We start from the raw sequence: 23,173 nt of genomic DNA, 5'->3' as shown, positions 1-23,173 counted from the left end.
ACTGTGGCCTCTTTAGGACAAAGCAGGGCCAGCACGTTAATCAGTGATGGCCAGCAGTGTCTGTGGCAGAGAGTCACAGTAGTAGCTGGAGCAAAGCCCTCGGCCAGAAGCATCTATAAGCAGAACCCCAGTTCATTTTGAACTCGGTAGTGCCATTACTCCCAACGACTGCTGGGAAAATGGGCACAGCGAGACTGAGTGACTGGCCCAGAGCCTCTTAGCAAGTCGCTACAAGTGACAAGGTGCAGACCTGCCTGAATCAGGGGATGGGACTTCAGACCCCATGCCATGACTTGTCCTGCTCCAGGAAGAAGAGTGGCCAAAGGGGAAAGAGAAGCTGCTCAGGACGCCTGCAGGAATAGGGGAGATCAACTATCAGAGCTGCAACTACACAGCCCGGGCTCAGTTACTCCCAGTCCACACAATAATATGTCCTACCTGCAAACTGATTAACAGCCACAGCAGGCTCTGGGTCCTCTACTATCTATACTCCTGTCCAGGTCGTCTGACTCCTGCCAGTGAGTCCTCACAGTGAGTCCTGGCTAGCTTGGGCCTCCCTTGGCTGCAGAAGGAGCACCCCAGTGTCACCAGCTCACAAGCACCCTCAAAGTTTACCCTGAGGAAGCTAGTTCTTGTTATTCTGGAGGACACAGGCACCTGTCCCGGTCACCCCCCACTTCCCCATCATCATTTCTCTCTAGTCTGCACTTCAGAAAGAGCTTTCTGGTCAGCTTCAAACCTTTACTTTTTAGCAGGGTCTACAAGCTACACCCTAAACTGAGGCCCAAATCCTTGAAGCCTGTTGTCCAGACTCTGCTGACAGAATGCCTATCCCCTAGGGGTCTGGTGGCAGCCAGTAGTGCTTGTCATGATGCTCCAAGACCAGACCCATCTTGCTCTAGCCAGCCTCCCCAACCCCCACCCGCTTTTTGGCTGCTTGTGCCCCTGAATCCCCTCTCTCTCCCCAGAGGTTCCTTTCATCCTGGGCTGATGCTCTTTGAGTCAGAGGCTGGCTGCTGTAACACACATGGTCTTCCTTGCTGTGGATCAAAGAGTTTTCCCTGTGCTCCTGTCTCTTAGGGGACGTCTGCCTTTGTGAATGTGCCCAGAGTGGCAGGCACATCAAGGGACATCACAGGCCCCATCTTCTGCTCTCTGCTAGCTGGACAGAACCCAGAGGGGCCAGGATCTTCGGGAGGAGGGCTCCTTGAGAGTCAGCTTCAGGACTGCTGTGCCTGGAACCCCACTTGCTCCACAGCCCCCTTCTACCAGTCCTGTGACTTACATCCCACCCCTGACCCCTGTTTCAGTGGCACTCTGGATAGAGCAGGGCTTTCTAGCCAAGCCTCGGGAGCTTTGACTGTGTGTCCCACAGAAATCTCCCTCTCAGTGGCATGCCTGCTGGACACTAAGGGCTGAACAAAGCCTAGCCAGGCTGCCGCTCATTCAACAAATACTTGCAGACAGTGTTCCAGTGGGGAGGCTGATCTACTGCTGACACCAGCCCTGGAGAGGCCTGGGTGAGAGGCCCATGGTTGTTCCTGGGCGTGAACCCAGCCATGTTGGTGCCATTGTGGTCCCTGTCATGGCTTGGGCAACCAGTGACTGTTTTTGCTCCTGGGAGGTTTGACATCATGAGAACAGCACGAAGAACGATTGATTGATGAGCAATTATGCTACTGAGGATGCATCAGTAGAGGCAGTGATCTGTGGGCTTCAGGGAACCCCCGGACTCTGAGAGAAGGAAGTAAGCGCATCTCAGCCACAGCCCCATGGGCATTGGGGAGCCTCCACCCTAAGGTTTTCTTCTGTGTGCAGATGGAGGCATTCTCCCTTGGCTCATGTGGGAGCTACTTTAGCAGAGAATGAACAGCAGGGGGACACGTTGGTCTGGAGATTTTTTTTTTTAAAGGTCCTTTGCTCCATGTTAAAGAAACAAATGTTGTCAAAATTAGTGAGGAAGAGTTCCAGGGGTGAGGCTAAGCAATGGGGGACTCGGTGAGACCTGTGCCTTCTGTTAGGGTAGAGGATGGATGAGGGGTATGTGGCTCTGGTAGGCGGCAGTCTGCAAAGGGACACCTGCAATTTTGAAGGCCCAGTCTGTAGCAGAAGACCAAAGGGATGGGGCAGGACCTATGGGTGGTTCACCATGGCCACTGTGGGTAGTGATGCTTCATAAAACTTCAGGAGTCAGCCAAGGGAGTGGGATTGGGGAAAACAGAGTTTGGATAAGCAGTGTGAGACACATCCAAGGAGGGCTATAGTGGAGGTGTCATTTCCATCTGGGATGGAGCTCAGAGCAGGTTACCATACCAAAGATAAGAGATCCTCAGAGACACAGGGAGCTTCCAGGAGGGAAGTCTGGGAGAAGAGAAGAATCAGGGCAGAGTGAGAAGCTGCAGGGTGCTAGGCTGCTAACAGAGAGTCTTACACACGTCCCACTCGTGGGCCACAGATGCGGTGTGGCTGCGGTCAGCTGGCAACCACTGCTCCCCAATGTCAGGACACATGAGCACTGGATGGTGGGGACCACATCATTTGTCTCTGCTTACTGGGGTTTGTGAAAGACATTGTGACAGCTAGCCCCAGTTTCTTTCGAGGAGGGTGTCCCCTTTGGTTAGGAAAAGGCCACTCTATACCGTAGGGGAGAGCAGAGTATGAGGAAACGCAGAACCACCACGAGGGAGCCAGGCTTCTGTATGCTTACTAAGTGAGCAGAAGGCTTGAAGGAAGACCAAGTACAGAGAGCCCCAAGGTGGAAGAGGCTAGAGAAAGAAAAGATGGCTGACACCTTGTGCCTTTTAGGGGCAGCTGGAGTGACCAAGGGAGAGCACGGGGGAACACTGGGAAGGCCAGGCCTCAAGGCTCAGGAGCAGCGACATGATTGTGGTAACTTTGCTGTGCAGAGATGCAAGTCTGGCACTGTCATATCCTCTGGTGAATGATGTGGTCCTGCAAAGGCCTCTAGGATTCTGCTCATTGAGTTTTAGAGGGTTTGGTTTTATGGAGGTAAGAGGGTCCAAAGAATGTTCCAAGTTCCTAACGTAGTTGCCAGAGTAGAACCAGGGCTGGGAGTTAGGCAAGAGGAAGTTGAGGAAAATTTTTAGAAGGTATGGGCAGGGGAAGTCTGCCTTAAGAGGATGAATGTGGGCTATGTGGATGAAACTTTGATTATATTTGTATTGATTTCTGTCTCAGACCAAAGCAGGTAAGTAGTGGGTAAGAAAGGACTGTGCTTCCTGGATTACAACATACGGGTTTTCATCTATTTCTCCACTTCTGGTTCTGGTATCATGTCACTATTCTGACTTGTCCTTCAGAAGATGGGTATGTGAAAGGTGACATCCCCGGGACAGGGTACGGATAGGGGGTAGTACAAAAAAGGACAGGTGCATGTGGAATCAGGACCCACAGGGCCCCACACCTGTTGTGAGGGATCCAAGGTCAGACCCAACCAGTTCTTCCTCCTAAAGAGGCAGATCCTGAGCAAGATATGGGACATGAAAAGATGGAGGTGGGGGGAACAGCTCTAGTCCCCATGGGCTCCATAATGGAAAGCCAGCATGGGTGAGACCAATTTTCTTGGAGGAATAAAGAAGCATGAGGCAGCACCAATTAGGCTTGACTGGGTGGTTTGTCTTACGGAAGATGGACTCCATCCAGCAGGCAAAGGTGCTGGGATCAATTGATGATGCCTTGTCACATGAGCGAGGAGAAGGGAATAGGTACACATGCCAGGTAATTTTCATCCATGCTGCTGAGAATAAACTGTGCAGATGGAGGCAGGCAAGAGCAGCTTGGCCCTGGGGCTAGTCTTTTGAGAAGAAAGATTCATCCAAGATGAAACTCAAACTTGAGGCAGAAGAACTACCTGATGACATGTCTCAGCAGCCAGTGGCTCTCCCACACAAGCACGTGTGTGTTCTGCTTCTATGGGATTTGAAGGTGAGGGCTTAGGGGGGAAGAGACTGGTTTGTTGCAGGACATTTGATCACATTGTGAAACCCAGGATTGTGAACTGGAAAAAAATCTTGTTGTGATGTGGCTCAGCCCTGGCACACACACCTTTAACCCAGGAGCTAAATAAAGTCAACCCTAGGTCAAAGGGCAGTGCAAGCAACCAGCTGACAGGGAGTGAGCACAAGTGAACAGAAAGGGGGGATGTTGAGTAGGAAGGTATTTAAGACAGCATGGAGAAGGAGAAAGGGCCCTTTCCTCCTGTGACATTGTGGAGTAGGAAGGTCAGCTGCTACACGCTTTCTCTGCCTCTCTGAGGTAGCGGGCGTTCACCACAGTGCCTGCCTCCTGAGTCATCACTGGTAAAATTGAATGAATGGGATTTTTTGTTTTAAAAACAACATTGATCAGTAGTGCAAAAGGCCATTGGGAAGTCAGGCAGTCTAAAGGCCAGAAAAATTCCCATTGACTGGGGCAATATCCGTGGGGACAGTGTGTAGGGCTAGCCAACATCGAAGAAGCTGTGAGCACAGGATGGGTAGCAAGCCTGGCAGCACTTTGAGGAACTAGAGTAGGAGTGGGGGTGGGGTACCCAATAGAGGCCATGGTTGCTGTGGTTTTTCTTTTGTAAGTTTGACACAAACTAGAGTTATCTGGAAAATGCCTCCATGAGATTGACTGTACACAAGTCTGTAAGGCATATTCTTGATAGATGATTGATGTGTGTGTGGGGGGGGCAACTTGCTATGAGTGATGCCACCCCTGGGCAGGTTGTCCTAGGTGGTTTAAGAAAGCAGGCAGCCCGATTAAGCCATGGAGAGAAAGCCGGTAAGCACCCATTCCTCTATGGGTCCCTGTTTTGTTTGTGCCTTGAATTCCTGTCTTGCCTTTCTCTGGTGATGGGCTATAACTGTAAGCCAAATTAAAAAAAAAAAAACAAAAACAAAAAACAACAACAAAAAAAACAAACCAAACTTTCTTCTCCAAGTTGTTTTTGGTAACGTTTTTATCATAGCAACAGGAAACAAGCTAAGACAGTAATAATTCTTTAGAGGAACTAAAAATCTCCTATAGGCAAAATAATGCCAACCCAGGTGTATACTCTAATCTAGAAGCAGATCTAGCATGCAAAAAGAAGATGATAATGAGAAGGCATGACAGTGGATTTTGATTGACAACTTGATGAGCTTCAGAGTCCCCTAGGAGACACACATCTGGACATGTCCCTGAGGGTATTTCCAGAGAAGTTTAATCAAGCAAGGAAACTCATCATGAATGTGAGCAGCAGGATCACCCTGCCTGGGGTCCTGGACTGATTAAAAAGGTAAGAGACCAGCATTTTTCTCTTTCTCTTTCTGTATTTAGACTTCAGGCACAATGAGCCACACATGCTCCTGGCAGCATGGCTTCCTAACCATGATACATTGTATCCCCTTGGACTGGTAGTCAAAATAAGCCTTGCTTATATAAGTTGCTTTTGTCAGGTATTTTGTTACAGCAATGAACACAATAATAATGTAATGCTGTCTTAGTCAAGGTTTGACTGCTGTGAACAGACACCATGGCCAAAGCAACTCTTATAAGGACAACATTTAATTGGGGCTGGCTTACAGGTTCAGAGGCTTAGTCCAGTATCATTAAGTGGGAACATAGCAGTGTCCAGGCAGACATGTTACATGAGGAGCTGAGAGTTCTACATCTTCATCTATAGACCACCAGGAGAAAACTGGCTCCCATGTGGTTAGGAGGAGGGTAGCATTTCCCACCCGCACAGTGACATACTTCCTCCAACAAGGCCATACTTCAATAAGGCTACACCTCCTAATAGTGTTACTCCCTAAGGCAAGCGTATTCAAACTACCACAAATGGCACACACACTATGATTAAAATGTATATAATTTGTTTGGTTCCCTCCTCCCCATTTTCTTTTCCTGTATTTCCTAAGCTCTTAAAAAGAGGCTCATGTATATTTATTATCAAATAGGAATGATTGACACTTATTTGGTTATGATGAGTGGGGAGAGACAATAAAGAACAGTAGGGTGACCAATGTCTTGGCTTGCTTGTAACCGGGAGAAAAGTTGAATTTATAGGTGAAAAAGGAAGAATGCCAGCACAGGGCTATTAGGAATCTTCTAGGAGAGCACTCCATGGATAAGTGTCTAACAGTGATGGTTCTAACAAGAAGGGAGCAGGCTCTTCAGGGATGGGGACAGTGAGCAGGGCACAAAGTTGGACTGGATTTCTTAACATGAAAGCAACCCGAGGAGTGTAGATCTAAGGACCAGGAAGTCAGGTGGGTCTGGGGACCCTGGGGGAAGCACTTGGGGGACCCAAGGACCTTCAGTGTTCCTAGATTTGAGATTCCCATGAAAGAGAATCCAAGTCTTACTGGGTAGGGTGTAACTCTGCCCATAGACAGATCCCACTAGGAGTTTGGGCCTCCTTCCCAGCTGCCACCAGGTCCTAGCAGGCCCTCTTAGTCACCTACCTCTGCAGGAAGGCAAAGGGAAGTCCCATGTGGCGCTGTTCTCAGAGCTGGCATGGCAGGTGAGCACTGCGTGGCCCTCCAGGAAGAAGCCGGGGTTGCAGCTGTAGCGGACCTTGTCACCCAGGTTGAAGGTGGAACCTTGCTGGATACCATTGGGCAGCCTCCCTGGATTTCCACAGGTGTGACTCGGGAGAACTGTGAAGAGAGGGGGATGTAGCAGGTGAGCTGAGCTTGAGCCTATACATCCTAGTGCTTGGCAACTCCCCTTGGGCCAGGCCATCTACCTAGACTTCATTTCTTCTCTGAATGTAGCTGGCCACTACTGACTGGCTCTCCTTTCTCAGCAGCCAATCACCAGAGAATGGGTTATGTCCCAGAGGTCAGAGGTTGAGGATTTTCATCAAATATCCAGGTGGTCTGCTTATTCATATGCAGCACTGGGTGTAAGTTCCATCCATCCTCATTACTAGAGAAGAGGACCCCCCCCCACTCTGTGGGGTACACTAATATCTTGGGCATGGCTGCCTTGATTCAAAAACTCACACTAGAGTCAAAGAGTACATTCAGTGGCACTTGCTCATCACTCTATCAACCCAGTGTCCGTTCTTTTGTGACTGCCACCCTATCTAACAGCAGAGGCATCTGTTGTAGAGCAGGTGCAGGGAGTTAAAGGGGAAGCGCTAAGTGGAGAGGAAGGGAGGCGAACTTAAATTCTCGGGTTCTCATCAGGGCCAGCCTGTGTAAAGTGGGGACAGGGAGCTGAGAACGGGTTGTACAGTATGTAACTGGAGCCCAAGCAATCAAAGCCCTTGCGTGTGTACTGTCATTATCCGGAGCAAATGGCCTCGGTGAGAGTGCAAGAGCATCGTGACCTTGCCTTGGAGGGAGGATGCGGCACTTGGGTGCCCACGTGTCTCCTGTTTCCTCCTGTCCCAGCTTCCTCTCTCATGGTTGGAAAATGCCTGACCTCCAAAGCCTACCCTTCCCACCCCTGCAGGAGAACACCGCAGAGCCCTGACCAGAAATGTCAGCCGGGCAGGATCACTGTTCGGTTCTCTGCGAGTCTCCAGCCTCTCCCTGCCCCTTGCCAGCAATAGTTTATGAAGTTATCCCTGAGAAGCCCATAGCAGAGTAATGGGAAGAGCACAGACTCCAGAACCTCTCTGGAGCTGAGACAAAGTCTCTTCGCTGTTCTGTCACTCACTGGTAAACGGAGATCACAACAGCACCTTCCTGGTTGACTATTTAAACAAGCTCGGGTCCTCAAGGGGCTTATGACAAAGCCTAGCACACACACAAGCACAAAGCAAGTGAATCAAACCTTCAGCGTCCAGGGTGGTATGGACGCCATTAAAGATGGCCTACACCTGGGATATTGGGAATGGACCAGGTGGGGAGGAGGCTCAGGGGTGACTTCCTAAAAGGGTCACACCTATGCAGAACTCTGAGATGAGCAAGGATTATCAAGGTCAAAGATGCTTCAGACAGATGGGACAAATACGATAAGGTTCTAGAAAGATAACATACGGCTCAGGGGTCTTGAAGTAGGAGGAGAATGAAGATCGGGCTGCATCCCCTGGCCTCCCTAAAGCCTTGACATCATCCTCTTCCTGCCCCCATTGCTGTCGGTGCCTGCCTTCTAGACCCTCCCCACGAGACCCAAGGTTCTCCGCCATCTATAAGACAGCTTCCTCTAACAGCATCTCCTCCTCACCCTCTTTCCCTGCCTTTCTGCAAGGGCACAGCTCCATGCAGAGGGAAATGGCAGGCTTCGGAGCCAGTCTAGTCTGGGTCTGAGGCCAGGTGCTCTGACTGTCGCCTGAATGACTCAGCGTCACCTGAGACTTTTGAGCCTCACTTTCCTCACACACATCCAGTGATTGTCGGGGTGGGGGATGGGATGTGTGTGATGCTGATAAAAGCCACACATACCACACTTTCATCCTCCTGGGTTTCAGGATCAGGAGGACAGTGGGTGGGATTGGCTCACATGTGTCCCCTGGAGACTCACAGATTGCCTGGTACTTAATAGGGCATAATTGTGGGCTAATTAATTATTTAAGCCACCTATTCATGTATCAATTCTTTTTTTTTTTTTTTTGCAACAAACATTTATTGTGGGCCTACTGTACTCAGCATTTGGAGTACCTATCTAGGTAGGTCTCCAGCCTCAGAGTCTTGCTTTGAAATAATTTTAAGGACCCAAGAGTTCTTCCTACTTTATACTCCACCCCTGCCTGACAGGTGAGATGACCCAGGTACAAGAATCTGCTTCTGCTACTCTGTCAGTTGGCCCTGGCTACCATTTCCCATGAGTCTCTGCTATAACTCACTCATTTCCCATGATCAGTTCTTGCTGGCTCACTGGATGTTTCCCACAATTCTCTGCTGCTGACTCAGTTTTCCCATGATTCCCCACTGCTGACCCTTTTTTGTTGTTGTTGTTGTTGTTGTTTCCTTTGACCCTCCAAGTGGGTTTGGTTATATTTCCCATGACCTTCTACAGGTAATTCGCTGAACATTTCCCAGAATTCCCTGCTACTGGCTCAGCTGTATTTCCTATGACCACTCACACATTGCTGGTTTACTGAGCATTTCCCATAGTCCCTTTCTGCCTGTTCTTCCATCTTTTTCCAAGATACCCCACTTTTGGTTCAGTTGCATTTCCCGTCATCCCCTACTCCTAATTCACCCAATCTTTCTCACAGTGTCCTGCTGCTGGCTTACAGCACAAGCAGTATGTTGTGTGTATGAGTGAGTACTGGGAGTAGAGGAAGCCAGGTAAACATTTAGAGAGGCAAGCAAGCTAAGGTGAGGGGAGGGAACTGATGGGAAACTGGCTGAGAACTAGTGTAGAACTAACATTTCATTTTCCGCAACAAGACGCAAAGACCCAATTTAATTAAATTACTAATGTCAAATTTTTAATGAACCTGTTTCTGCTTTGGGCTTTCTTCCTTTGAAATTAATGACTGGAACGTCACTATAAATAAAAGTTGATTCTTTTTTTAAAAAGTCACTCTCAAATGCTTACCGTTCCTTACTTAATGAGCTGTTCATAATCAGACCACTCTGAAATGGGTCTCAACTGGGACCCGACTGTAATGAGTGGGGCCTACTCCTCACGTCACCTTTTAAAATCTCAATCTCTGATCCAAAGAGGTCACACAGTGAAGGAAGCATGAGTTATCTTGGGGCTCAGCAAGGGCTGGATTAGTTAGTACCCAGCTCCCCCATCTTTGGCAGGATGCAGAGATACAAACTTCATCCCATGCCTCTCTGGGTCTCTATTCCTTGTTTGGAGATGGGGTACTTTTTCTCTTCTAAAGGCCTTGCTGCCAGTAGGGCTGATGATATAACAAAGTAACACCAAGTGGATACTAGCAGCTACACTCTATCATTGTCATTTGAGTGTAGTTACAGAGGCCAGAAGGTCACAGAAGAAAGCCTTTCAGGAGGATAGGGGTGAGGTTGGGGGGGTTGGGGGAGTTGGGGGTACAGATTATCTTTCCTTCCCTCCTCCCACTTTTCCTGGCTGCTGGCAACCTCTGGGTTTCTTAGTGGACAGATGAGTCCCCCTAGTTGTCCCTGCTCCTCTGAGGTCCTCCTGCTTCACCTCCCTCTCCTCAATTGGGCAGGATATACGATTGTGACCGCGACATGAAGGCATCTTCTGCAGAGACCATTTCCAAAGGTCACATTTGACAGGTACTGGGGACTAGGTCTTTAACAGATTGTGGGAGACAATTCAACACATAGTAGGGCTGCCATGGAAGTAAACATTTTATTCCTAATACCCACTGAGTACTTGGTAGGCTTCTGGGCCTGGGTAACAAGTTTACTTAACATAGCAAAGGAACCTGTAGGCCATGTGTGTGTTGTCTACACAGATGTCAGCCCTGAGGTAGAGAGTGGAAAGCAGCTTGCTTGGCCAAGGACATACAGCTAGCAATGGAAGAGCCTGGATGTGAACCCAGGTCTTCCTGGCTCTGTTGAGAGGTAGGATGCCTCCCTTTCTCCTGAATCCTCCAGGGATGGAGACTTCTTTAGAAGTTAGAGGTGACCACTTGAAAGCCCTCATTTAACACTAATTTTTTTTTAAAATATTATGGTAACCATCCTACACATTTGTCACTAAATAATATCATGGGTAATGTCTAAAGCATAGTATTTTTGTTGTGTGTCTAATGAAGGTCTTTGGACAGGCACAGACTAGAGATGCGCCACAAAGAAGTCTTTCTAAAGCTCAAGTACTTAGGGGTTTTGTTTTTGTTTGTTTTTTCTTTTTCTTTTCTTTTTTTGTTGTTTTTTGTTTTTGTTTTGTTTTGTTTTTTGTTTTTTTGAGACAGGGTTTCTCTGTGTAGCCCTGGCTGTTCTGGAACTCACTCTGTAGACCAGGCTGGCCTTGAACTCAGAAATCCTCCTGCCTCTGCCTCCCAAGTGCTGGGATTAAAGGCATGCGACATCACTGTCTGGCTTGTTTGTTTTTTCTTTTTCTTTTAAAATTTATTTATTTATTATATGTAAGTACACTGTAGCTGTCTTCAGACCCACCAGATCTCATTACGGATGGTTGTGAGCCATCATGTGGTTGCTGGGATTTGAACTCATGACCTTCTGAAGAGCAGTCGGTGCTCTTAACTGTTGAGCCATCTCTCCAGCACCCTTGTTTGTTTTTTCTTTTGTCGATGTTGTTGTGTTCCTCATGAGTTTTTTTTTTTCCAGCACAGATATTATAGTTGATCTTGCTCTCCTGTCTATAAAACTTCCCTTTGATTGCTTACAAAATCACGAGTGGGCTATTTACATGCAACATGGCCCAGAACGGTGTTATTAAAGCTGTGCTTGGCACTGAACTGTTCTGTTGTAGATTAGCAGTGGGGAATTTTGCCCTCTAACAAAGCCCAGCTCTTGCCAATCAACATAATATTCTCTGTGATTATAGGACAATAGCTCTCCTCTGTTGTTGGAATTCATCTAGAAGTACATCGTGCCAGGTTTTATTTTTAATTTGAGACTTGGATTCTCATCATATAAAGAAGAATCCCTTATGCTATCCATAAGCACTTTCTATATGTCTTGATGTCTTAGCTACCATCATCAAGTAACTAGACCAGTCCTCATGGCATGTGATTGACTTAAAGAGGCTAGAAAGCTGGGAAAGATTTGGGGCAAAGAAGCTTGTCTTCCTGTAGCCATCAGCTTGTGACGGAGAGGAAGCTGTGGCTGTGGTAAGTTTACATCTGACCAGGAAGGGCCAGGGGCTGGGTCGAGGGATGGAGGAGCTCTGATTCTGATGCCAGGCCTTTCTGCCTTACGCACAATGCTCATTACCTTTACAACGTCTGCCATTTTAGCTGTTAGACTTGTGAATGTAACTCACTGTATACTTACCCTTGCCTTGTCTATAAGACACATTTGAAATATATCATCATATATGTATGTGATTTTCTTCTTTCCTTCCTCTATTTTCCCTTTCTTCTGCAGTTTTTTTTGGGGGGGCAGACTCTGATGAAGCCCAAGGTAGCCTCAAATTCATTATGACACCAAGGATGGCCATGAATTCCTCATCCCCTCTGCCTTTACTTTCAACATTCCAGAATTACAGGTGTGCACTGCCATTCCCAAAACCAACATACTTTCACAGATAATTTAATGTTTACGTAAACTTCACATCAAGCATGAGGCATCGTCTGCTAGATGGTCAATTTGGCAGTCATTGATTTACGGTGTTGCTCTGCTATAAAGGACACCTCATGAGAATGGCAATTGGTGGCCTTTTTTTGTTGTTGTTCTCGACTTGTCTAGTTTCATAGAAGAATGCTTGGTGGGTAATAATTCTAACAGTACTTCAATAGCCAGCCTGGTGAGATTACCCACTCCTTCCACCCACCTCTGGACAGAGGCATTGTGATGACTTGTTTAGATACACATGGTTAGCAGGGAAGATGGGGGTGCTATGTCAAGGCCAAACATGTAAAGCAGGTCCAAAAGCAAGGTGGAGGGGTTTGCCTACCAGTGCCTGGCCCCTGAACCTCCATCTCTCACATCCATACTGGCCTGTCTCTGTGCTGACCATTCCGTGTGAACGCCCAACGTGCGGTAGACCAGGGACTCACACTGTCCTCTCAGGAAGAACAAATGTGGCAATCGGGCAGATGGACCTGGAACTTGATCTCGTCAAATACACCAAGACAAAGGTGCCAAAGACCCCACAAGTCAGCAGCCCTCTCCCGTCTGGTTCCCTCTGACACTTGTCCCACATGAGTCCTCCACCTTGAACTTGTTCCTATGACTCAGGCTGGTGATCTTTGCCATCCTCTGTACTGGGGTCAGAGGTTTCAGAACTGTACAAAGCCTGATGCTAGCACCAGATTCCAAAGCTCCCAAACTGTAGCTTCGACCCCAGGAGATAACAAGAGGAGGCAGAGGTTGACAGCAAGCTAGGACAGCTTGCTTCCCTTCATGTTCTAGTCAGCCTGGCTTGCGGGAATCTCTATGCTCAGGCCTGTGCAGACCCACGCCCTTTCCTTCCCAAAGGAGTTGCCTGGCTTCTTCTCTGCCACGCCCTAGTCTCTGAATGTCACACCAGGCCCACCATTCCTTCTCCCCTGGATCTGTGGGGCCAACTCTCCTTATCACCAGGCCCACTGCTTCTGATACATTGTCCTGATTAGTGCCCGAGAGAGTACCATGATGTACCAGCAAAGGCAGGCCCTCGGACCTCCCGATGATGCATTAGAGAACAATTAATGGTTTGGCAGACTAGCAAGGAATAAAGGGAAAGAGATGAGAGGATTCTTTGAAGACCTTACCTTGCTCTGAGGATAAATCCAAGCCGAGGTTCCACCTGTGATCTGACCCCTGTCCACCTTTCTGCCTCCTTCCTTCATCCGCATCTTGTTCCCACCACCATTACTATTCTGAAGCGCAGGTACCCCCAAGCACCTCCTCCTCCTCTCCAACTATCCTCCTAGCAAACACATTCTCATCCATCAAAAGGTCAGTTAAGTGCCACTTTCTCTGTGAAACACCAATTGCCATCCTCGGTATCTGTGGCAGCTCATCTTGATTGTCAATGTTACTATATCTGGAATCAACTAAAACCCAAGCTGAACGTGTCTATGAGGGGTTATTTTTATTGGATCATTTGAGGTGAAAAGACACACCCTAAATTTGCCAGCATAAATGACATGGAAGACAGAAGCCTTCTGGGTGGTTTTGTTTGTTTGTTTGCCTGCTTAACCTCACTCTTGATGACAAGTTTATCTATTCTGTTGCAGAGGATTCCCTTCACTGGGATTAGAATCCACTTCTTTAGGATTCTAACATAACTGGGACACCAGGAGTTCTCTAAGAATTCCTTGGGAATCTAGCACCAGATTGAGACTGCTGATACATCAAGTGGAGTAGACTGAAGAACTTCCTCTTCTCTGCCTTTTGAATGAGAGACAGCCATCGTTGGACTACTCAGACCACAGTCTGTAAACCATCCTAATAAACACCCTTATGATCTATCTATCCATCTATCTATCCATCTATCTATCTATCTATCTATCTATCTATCTATCTATCTATCTGATGAAGCCCAAGGTAGTCTCAAATTCACTATGTGAACTTCTATCTACCTATTTAATGTATCTATCTATGTATCTATGTTTCTATGTATGTATGTATGTATGTATGTATGTATGTATGATGTATCTCTATCTGTCTGTCCGTCTAATGTATCCATCTATGTATCTATCTATATGTCCATCTATGTGTCTATCTATGTATCTATCTATCTATCCATATACATGTATACAATTTTCATTCTATCAGTTCGGTTTCTTTAGAGAATCCCAATTAATACAATGTCTTGCCACAAACCACAAAACCTCCTCAAAAACAGATCTTGATAGGTTAGAGAATACTGTCCCAGTGCCATTGGTAATTGGTTTCCACAATAGTTGACCTCCTGGTCCACTAACAAGCAGGCTCCCCTGCCATTTAACTCATTTAGACGTACATATGTCCACACTGTAAGTGCCTGGAGCTTCTGGTGGCCGTTTGCAGAGTTACATTGGGGTTTTGATCACATGTCACTTCCTGCATCCCTCATTGTCATTTTGTTCATTTACATAACCTGCAGGAAAGCCTGCTGGTGGGCCTTTTGACATGATTATTTCCATCTCTGGACTCTCTGAGTGTCCGTGTATGGTTTACTGCCTAGCAGGGAAAGCATGTATTGAGTGAATTAAATATAAATAATGAAATATACACATTTTATAAGTGAAATTCCATGTCATTTATATGCATATATGTGTACATGTGTGTGCAAGATGCATACATGTGTTAATATGCGTATATGTACTATATGTGTGTATACATACCTATGCAATAAACTAATGCTGATAGATTGGCAAACACCTTTTGTAAGGGCCAGCTAATAAATGTGATCTGTGCTGCAGTGACTCAGTTTCCATTCTGTGGTCTGAAAGCAGCCATTGGCACTACAGCAAAACCTTATTTGTAAGAACAGGCAGGAAGACCCATAGGCTGTGGCCATCTGCCCCTGAAGGACTACTACTCAGACTGGTCTGTGCCTGATCTGCAGTGTATGACCTGCATCATCACGGCTGCTCCTCAGGATGGGCTTAGAAGCCCCTTTTACTAAACGCAACAGCATAGCTAGAGCGCTAAAGGAGAGGAATCTCAAGAGCCGCTACATATTGGATTGTTTAATACACCGTGGGTGCTGCTCAGAGCTTCATCTGGACACTTTTACATTTATTTATTTATTTGCTTATTTATTTATGTCTGTGTGAGGCAGTATGTGTGTGGGAAAGAGTGTGTATGTACGAGTGTGTGACTGTGTATGTATGAGTGTGTGTGTGTGTGTGTAGGCTCACACGCCACGAAGTACATGCCAAGGCTGAAGGACAGCAATAGTCAGTTTCCTGTTTCTGCTATGTGGGTTCCAGGTAATGACCTCAAGCCAGTAGGCTTCGTGACAAACACCTTTACTGGCTGAGCCATGTCACCGGCCCTCATCCGGACACAACTCTCACATTCACAGACACTCTACACCTGTCCTCTTCCCACAGGTGAGGAGACTGAGGGACTGTGGGGGAGGGAGAGTGGACCCAAGGCTACACTGCAGGTCAGGCCCAGGACTGGGCTTAAAACCTAAGCAAGCTACAGTCACAGGCATACACTGACCTTGACCTCTGGAGACTCAAGCTGCAGCTCCTCACCAACAGCTCTCTGATCCCATCCCTAGACTAGTGAAGACTGCAAAGGCATCTATCCCCTGACCAGCGAGGCCATAGAAGGCATCAGAACAGAATCCCCCATGCTTTCCCACCCTGTGGCCGGCACTCCATCGCCTTTAATTCTCTAGGGACAGGACCACTAAGAGAACTTCCCAGGTCCCAGTTCAGAGCTGCCCAATGAAACGGTGGACAACCAGTGACATTGGAATTTCAGATAAACACAGATGAGATTTTTAGCATAAATAAAACCCTTGCACTATTTGGGCTGTGCACATGCTGAACACAATTTGGCCTTTGGAATGCAAAATGGGGTGTCTTATTTTTAACCTATGTGGCAAATGTGACCAAAGGGGTATGGCTTCCTAGACATCAAAGATTTTGACCTCTAGAAGAGCTGGGGTGGTTTCGGGGGGGGGGGGCGATGAGGAAAATGAGGAGGGAAGGAGTCATGTGGGATCAGAGGAGGGTAGCATGGGACTGGAGAAGCAGACATAGAGTGGGAGCCCAGAGCATCCTGCACTGGCCTGTGGAGAGTGAGGTAAGGAGGGTTTCCACGGGTGGCACCTCTTCCTCCTGGGCACTCTACATTAAGGAAGCTGAACTTCTATTAGTCGACCTGACAGGCTCTAGAATTATCTGTGCATGTCTGCAAGGGACCTAGGGCAGGAAGAGTCACCCTGAATATGGGTGGCTCTATTCCATGGGTTCAGGTCCCAGAGTGAATAAAAACAGGAAACTGTGTAAAACACCAGCATCCATTACTCTATGCTTCCTGGCCAGACATAATGTAGCCAGCCACTGAGCCTTCTGCCATGACAGACCCTTCTCCAGGGATTTGGTTATGGTGATGATAAATGTAACTAATACTGGAATCGAGACATGTGTCCCTAAGGGTTTGTGGGGCCTCTGTGGCTCAGTGGTAGTGCACTTGTCTAGTGTGAATAAGGCCCTGGCTCCAACCCCAGGATCACACAACATGTGCAAATTATATACAGCAGTGGTTGAGGGAAACACACAACATGTTAGAAAACGTGGGAATAGACCACAGAAACTTCCTCCTATTGAGGGAAGCAGTGTCTGCTACATGACCTGGGACCAAGCCTCTTCAGCTTGGCTTGATCTACAGTCACTCTTCTTATCCTCACTCTCAGTATCACCTGTCACCCTCTGCTCTGTTCTCTGGGTACTTGTGGGAGGGGCTGGATTGGGAGGAGGTCCACACAGCTCCCCTGTGTCAGTCAGCAGAACATTAAAGCAACAGTAGCCATGACCCTTCAACTTGCTGCTGGATGCCCCAGGTTAATTGGTATCTTCTCTCCACTCCTACCCCTTCTTTTTCCTTTATTTTTATTTATTATTATTATTTTTTATTTTGCTGTCGCTGTTGACACAAGGTGGCTATGTAGCCAAGGCTAACCTTTAGTTCTGATTCACCTGCCTCAGCTTCCCAAGCGCTGGAATTGCTGACATGTGCTTTCATGCTGGACTAACACCCCTTTTCTTTACTTTTCCTTTCTTTTCTTCTTTCTTCTTTTCTTCTCTTTTCCTTTTTCTTTGTTTTCTTTTCCTTTCTTTCTTTCTTTCTTTCTTTCTTTCTTTCTTTCTTTCTTTCCTTTTTATAAATACGATTCCCTCTGAAGCATGCAAACCAACGCATTTCTGGGAATAAGGCTCAGACTTCCCAGCTTCCCTTGCTCTTAACTTTTAGTGATAGACCAACTCTTGCTAAAGAGGTAAGCTCATCCCTTTCAGCTAGTGACAGTGTATGTTGCAGAAGAAGGGCAGACGACTGGGTTCCAGCTTTTCATTTGGCATCCTATGGTCCCTAAATCCTTAGGGACAGCTATGATCCTTCCCACCTGCAAGGGAATGACCTCGCTTGCAGAGCAGCCCTGAACACGCCCGAGCAAAGGAGTCAGAAGAGGCTCTGAATCCAGCCAGCAGGAGAGTGGTCCTACCTCAGGCTTGGGATTCCTAGCCTCCTACGAAGCTGTCCACTCAGTAGGTCATCCAATCCTAAGCAGAGCCACATGACTAGCCTGGCTTCCTTCTCAACTCCTCAGGTGGGAGGTGCCTTGGCTCTGGGGCAGTGTCTGTACACCCCCATGCCCAGAATGGGGTTCTGGTCTCACGGTTCCCCCTGAGCAACAGAGAACTGGTGTTTAAATCTAACAGGGATTTTGTGCCCATGGAGATGTTCTCAGCAAACCCCAGCCATCATTTCCTCCACCTTGGCTCCCTGTCTGGGGCCATGAAACATCATCTCTCACTTAAAGTCAGAGGCTGACCTTGCATCCCACGGAAGCAAACTGCGCCCTTGGTGCAGGAAGAGAAACAAGGTTTCTAAATAGCACCACCCACCTTCTCTTATATCCCTTCACAGGACAAGGGTAGTAGCTGCTACTCTTACAAACTGGGTGCCCCTGACCCTCATGTTCTCTGCAAACTTCAGTCTTCTTCCCCCCTTCATTCTACCCATTGCTTACTGGCCACATCTATGAGCTTACTTGACCCAGAATCCTTCTCCTCTCAACCACGTAGTAACACAAGAGTTGGGGATTCTCCCCATATGGGAGATCACGAGGAGCCGGGTATAATCCCAGTCAGCCATCCTCTGACTTGCCTCTACTGCCACACTGCAGTGGAGGATGCTGGTGAAGTGCCTGGCTGCTGTTGTGTCTAAGGAATCAGCATGAAGGATCCAGTGCCCACAAGTTCCCTCAAGAGGGCAAAGGTGGAACCCAGTGAGCATTTGAGAGTCAAAATGGAGGAAAGGACGGCCTCGCTTTTCCCTGCCGGTTGCTTCATTTTTATTCAGTTCTGGAGTTCAGTAACTTCTGCAAAGGCCTCACGAGGGCCCCACTGCTGGTGGAGTCTCTGTGATCCGTCCTCAGGGTCACAGGGACAGAAGTTAGAATAGGCTCTACCCTGGATAGAGCCAACAATGACTTGCAAATATGCCCAGGCATCTCTCTGTTCTCATGCTGCACACACAGATCCCCAGGGCACCCTTCTCCTCATTAGTTGCACATAGCTGTACATGCCGGAAAATAGACAAATGGAGGGGGAGTCGTTTTCTTCAGTGGGGTAGCCACTTAGAAGTCACCTGTGTTCTAGTAAAGAGCCCCCCTACCTGCGCTTATACAGTCAGCCTTGATTAAACGTAATAAGGTTCTCTCTCTCTCTCTCTCTCTCTCTCTCTCTCTCTCTGCAGCAACACCCCCATCATATATCTCTCTCCTCTCTATGAAGCAATACCCCATCATCATCATCATCATCATCATCATCCTCTCTCTCTCTTTTTCTGTGTTTATGTGTGTGTCCGTCCGTGTGTGTGTCCATGTCCGTGTCCGTGTCCGTGTGTGTGTGTGTGTGTGTGTGTGTGTGTGTGTGTGTGTATGTGTTGCAAGGTCTCATCTGAACACAGGATGTCATGCATGCTAGGTAGATGCTGCCCGAAGCAACAACACCATCCCTGTCTCGTTCATTCACACACCTGACAACAGACTCAGCACACTTCTCCACTCATCCAAGGAAACAATCTATGTATACATCAGGATATTTACCCTTCCAGCCCCGCAACCCCACTTAATGATCCTTCCTCCCAGCTGTCTTCCCACATGACTAGATAGCCCCTCGAAGGCAGTGTCACTGCCCCACGCTCACAAGCCTGACTGGAATGACTCTGAGCTCTGGAATAGTCTGAGGAGTTCCACTAGATCCTAGGACAGTTTCAAGTATCCATAGAATCAGTCCATGACCTTCAAGGTATGTGGGATGTTTTTACGGGTTGGGAAGCCATGAATGTCAGGGGTCTGAGAATCGCTCTTCCATCCTAAAGAACTGGGTTTTGGATTGTGTGCTCCCACTGCCTGTGCCTCAGGAGTTAAGACAGAATGGGGAGCAGAGCTAGCACACCATGGGCTCCTGTTCAAATCCCAAACCTGTGATGTAAATAGCAAGACGCAGCATCTTGAGTATCAGCCTTATTATGATGACACAGGGATGCTCCCTGTGCTCAGCTCAGGGAGCTGTGGCGAGGATTGGGGAAGACAGACCTGGCAGAGTGCTTATCTTAGAGCCTGGCACAAGGTAAATGCTCACTCAATGTGGGCTGTGATTACATCTAAGTCCCTGGAGTTACCTGGGAGATGCCAGGCTGATGATGGAGAGTGGAGCTGAAACAGAGATCGTGGACCATGGCTGGGGGTGGGAGGCACATGGCTCCTGGGATGGAGTAGGCTGCTGTCCCTGCCATACAGGTGGCATTACTTAGATCTGAAAGGCTTTTATAGAGCCAGATGGACCCCTTCTGGTCAGAGTCTGCAAAGCTTCCCCTAAAGGCTCAAAAGAAGAAGCATACCGTCCCATGGACCCCAAGTGACCAGGGAAAGATGGACCAAAAACCATGACTTGCCTATTAGTACCCAGATCCCCTCCTGCCCTCTGAGATTGCCCTGTGCTAAACAAGTTCTGTAGCAAGTGATTCTCAGCCTTGAAAACTGTGGGAAGAAAAGATGTAGCCATGTTTCCTGGAAGATGCATTCAGCATGGTCTTGGCAGAGAAGAGCTAGCCTTCCAGATAGAGCAGCTGGCCCTGGCCCAGGAACACAGAGGCCCGGCTACACGCTTCTGTTTCTCAGGCCCCAGTCCCAGGGGTCCTCAGCTCATTTGTGTTGCAATCAGGCCCAGAAACACCTTCCTCTCCACTCCAGCCCCGTGTTATCCTTGGGCTCCTCCACTGGACATGACTCAAATAATTTCCTGTCCTGCCCCAGACCCACCACCTCCTGAGAGCCACAGTCTGTCCTGTCTAGCATGTCTGGCTCTGTGGGGCCAGTAGCTAGGTCCAGGAAGGCCTCTGCCACTTGGGAATGGGAAATCTTTTGAGAAATGTGAAAAACAAAACAACATACTCTTCTTGGGAGTCAGTCTTTGCAGGATTTCCAATCCAGGTCTGGATCCCTCTTGCTTTTGCCCACATAGGTAGCCCAGAGTTAAACTCAGAATATCCAGGCCTAATAAGGGCCTGGCAAGTCAATTTCAATGATGGAGTAGCCAGTTAGGATCATGTCAAAAAAAAAAAAAGCATGAGTTGGGCCTCAGTTCTGGGTGGTTTCTGCAAACGAGCACCTATAGCCGGAACCAGAATTGCAGCAGCATGGCTCTCTGTTAGGTAAGGACCCGAAGAGTCCGGCAGTCTCAGTCTCTCAGAGAAGCTGCAAAGGATCAAGTCTGTTGAATCCTACAGAACATCCCCAGGATGCTTGGCATGTGCTAATGGCTGCTGCTGACTCTTGAATCCCCTCCCCAGATCTGTAGTAGATGTAAGGATCCCAGGTCTACAGAAGAGGCAACTAATATCAACTGTCCCGAGTCAAAGCCATTCTGAGCTGCCATCCTTCCCACAGCCCATGGATACGGGTTGCTATGGATACCTCCAGGCATTGGGCGAGATCTGGTAAGAGATACAGGAGCACTCTTTAGGTAGCAGTCCTGTCGGTTGACACTGATGAGCCCCAGTCACAGATTTCCACAGTACAGACAGCTATGGTCAAGACTGCCGTGAAAGATGAGGCGCGTGGGACTTATACCAAAAGATGAAGGCAACTGAAGAGCTAGTTCATCCAGGGGTGAGTGGCTATGGTCAGTTCACACCAGGGAACGCTGTTCAGATTGTAAAAGGCGTTCCTCCGAGGGCCACAGCACAGCAGAACCCTGAGGAGACCACAAAATAAAGCAACCTGCCACAGATAATGCTAAGATGCAGCTCCTGTGCGGTCCCAGAAGGGAGCCAGCTCCCAGACGCAGGGAGTGCGAAGGTGGCTGCCTGGAAAGCGGAGGCCAGGCCTCAATGGATGCTGTGCTGACTGGGAAGGCTGGGGTGCTCTAGAGATGGCCAGTGATGACTGCATTGACCATGCAATGTCCTCAGTGAGTCTGAGTGGGTTCTTTGAAATGGTTAGATTTCATATAGGTATTTTACCACGTTGAAAAACAAAACAAAACAAAAACTAGTTTTCAGAAGCAGGGAGTGCACAGCGGTCCCTGATCCACACGTGGGTGAGCCCTGCCTTCCATGCCCTAAGAGCGCTGCCCTGGTGAACCTGGCTACGGAGCCATACCGTCCAGCTGCTCACCTCCTCCACTAGACTCCTCTCCAATCCCACAGTTCTTCACCATCAAGGAAGCTGCCTGAGATGGAATGTCAATTAGGAGCTCAGCTTGATTCTGCTTTCTCTTATTCTCCCCCACAAGGGGCCGCCTGAGTGGGGCGGGGCAGGAGTGTGCCCAGCTCTGCTGTGACTTGTCAAGCAAAAGCCATGCCAGCTTCTGTACAGGAGGCTGAGTGCTGGGCACCCTGGGGCTCAGGCAAAGGATGCTCATTCCAGGAAATAATTACCCAGTGTCCTTTTAAACTGGTCTCAAGAGCAGAACACCAAGGAGCCCGTGCCATCCTACCTCTGTCATGACTCTCCCCATTTAACCTCGGGGTTGGTAGAAAGGCACCAAAAGCTTGGAAATGACCAAGCCAAGCTTGGAATCTGCACTCCACTCACTCCCTAGCATAGCATGAGGCTCCTGCTGTCACAGGGCCTCCACCTTTTCATCTGTACAATGGACACAATGGAAGCACCTGTTATTGTAGGTTAAAGTTTGAACTAACAAAACATTATATTTAAGGGGGGGTGCCCACTGGGGAGATAGCTCAATGGGTAACAGTGGGTAAGAGTGCTTACTATGTTAGCATGAGGACCTGAGTTTGAATTCCTACCACCCACACAAGAAGCTGGGCATGGCCTTATGTATTTCTGAAATCCCAGTGCTGTAGAGGTTGGGGAGACGGGGATGGCTGGAGAAATCCGGCTGCCCAGGTTCAGCGGGAGACTCTACCTCAGGGGAATATGGCAGAGAGTAGGCAAGACATTGATGGACTACTTTCTCCTTGGCATGTTCACCTGTACACGTGTGCAGCACACACATGGGCGTCCCCCCCCCCACGCATGAGTATGTGAGCACTCACACACAGATGGAAAAAGTTGTGCATAGGTCAATATGTGGGGCTGACTGTGTCTGGTCAATGTCACCATCAGCAGCACCTGTCATTGTTGCCGCTGACTGACTGACAGCCTGACTGAGCAACTGAAAGGGAGAGCTGTTCCTGCTCATGGTCTGAGGGGAGATGGTGTCTTTCTGGCAGGGAAGTAATGGCGGGAGGCAGGCCCACGTTTGTGGTGGCAAGACTAGTCTCTTCCCTCTTCTCAAAACAAAGCAAATGGCCCAGGAAGTGGGGCTGGGCTATTGGTCTCAGGGTCCGCCCCACCTCCCACCCCCAGTGACACACTTCCTTTAGTAAGTCTCCACCTCCTAGAGAGTTTTCAACAGAGCCACCATCCAGGGTCTAATGCTGGTGCTTGTGGGGAACATATTCTGTCCAAAACCGACAGTCTCAGTCTGATGAGAGTT

General features: G+C 48.3%; 1 protein-coding gene and 1 long non-coding RNA gene across 5 annotated transcripts in view; one reads left to right on the top strand and one right to left on the bottom strand.

Moving 5' to 3' along the window:
- The window catches only part of Csmd2 (CUB and Sushi multiple domains 2), a 582,522-nt gene that overhangs the window by 358,341 nt on the left and 201,008 nt on the right, over positions 1-23,173 (bottom strand). For 3 of the 4 annotated variants that reach the window (XM_031378716.1, XM_031378717.1, XM_031378719.1), the window contains exon 4: positions 6,450-6,644. In XM_031378716.1, the coding sequence (XP_031234576.1) occupies positions 6,450-6,644 (195 nt within the window). Of the gene's footprint in view, positions 1-6,449; positions 6,645-8,782; positions 8,916-23,173 lie in introns of those variants that run through there. The other variant, XM_031378718.1, reaches the window with a different exon arrangement.
- On the top strand, positions 8,823-14,014 carry LOC116096672. Its single transcript, XR_004121075.1, has 4 exons — positions 8,823-8,955; positions 10,088-10,157; positions 11,541-11,680; positions 13,733-14,014. It is a non-coding gene; the product is annotated as an uncharacterized LOC116096672 (long non-coding RNA).

This window comes from Mastomys coucha, unplaced genomic scaffold (genome assembly GCF_008632895.1).
Source record: "Mastomys coucha isolate ucsf_1 unplaced genomic scaffold, UCSF_Mcou_1 pScaffold18, whole genome shotgun sequence".
Taxonomy (NCBI): domain Eukaryota; kingdom Metazoa; phylum Chordata; class Mammalia; order Rodentia; family Muridae; genus Mastomys; species Mastomys coucha.
The sequence above is the reverse complement of the archived record's forward strand: the minus strand, read 5'-3'. Positions and strand labels throughout refer to the sequence as shown.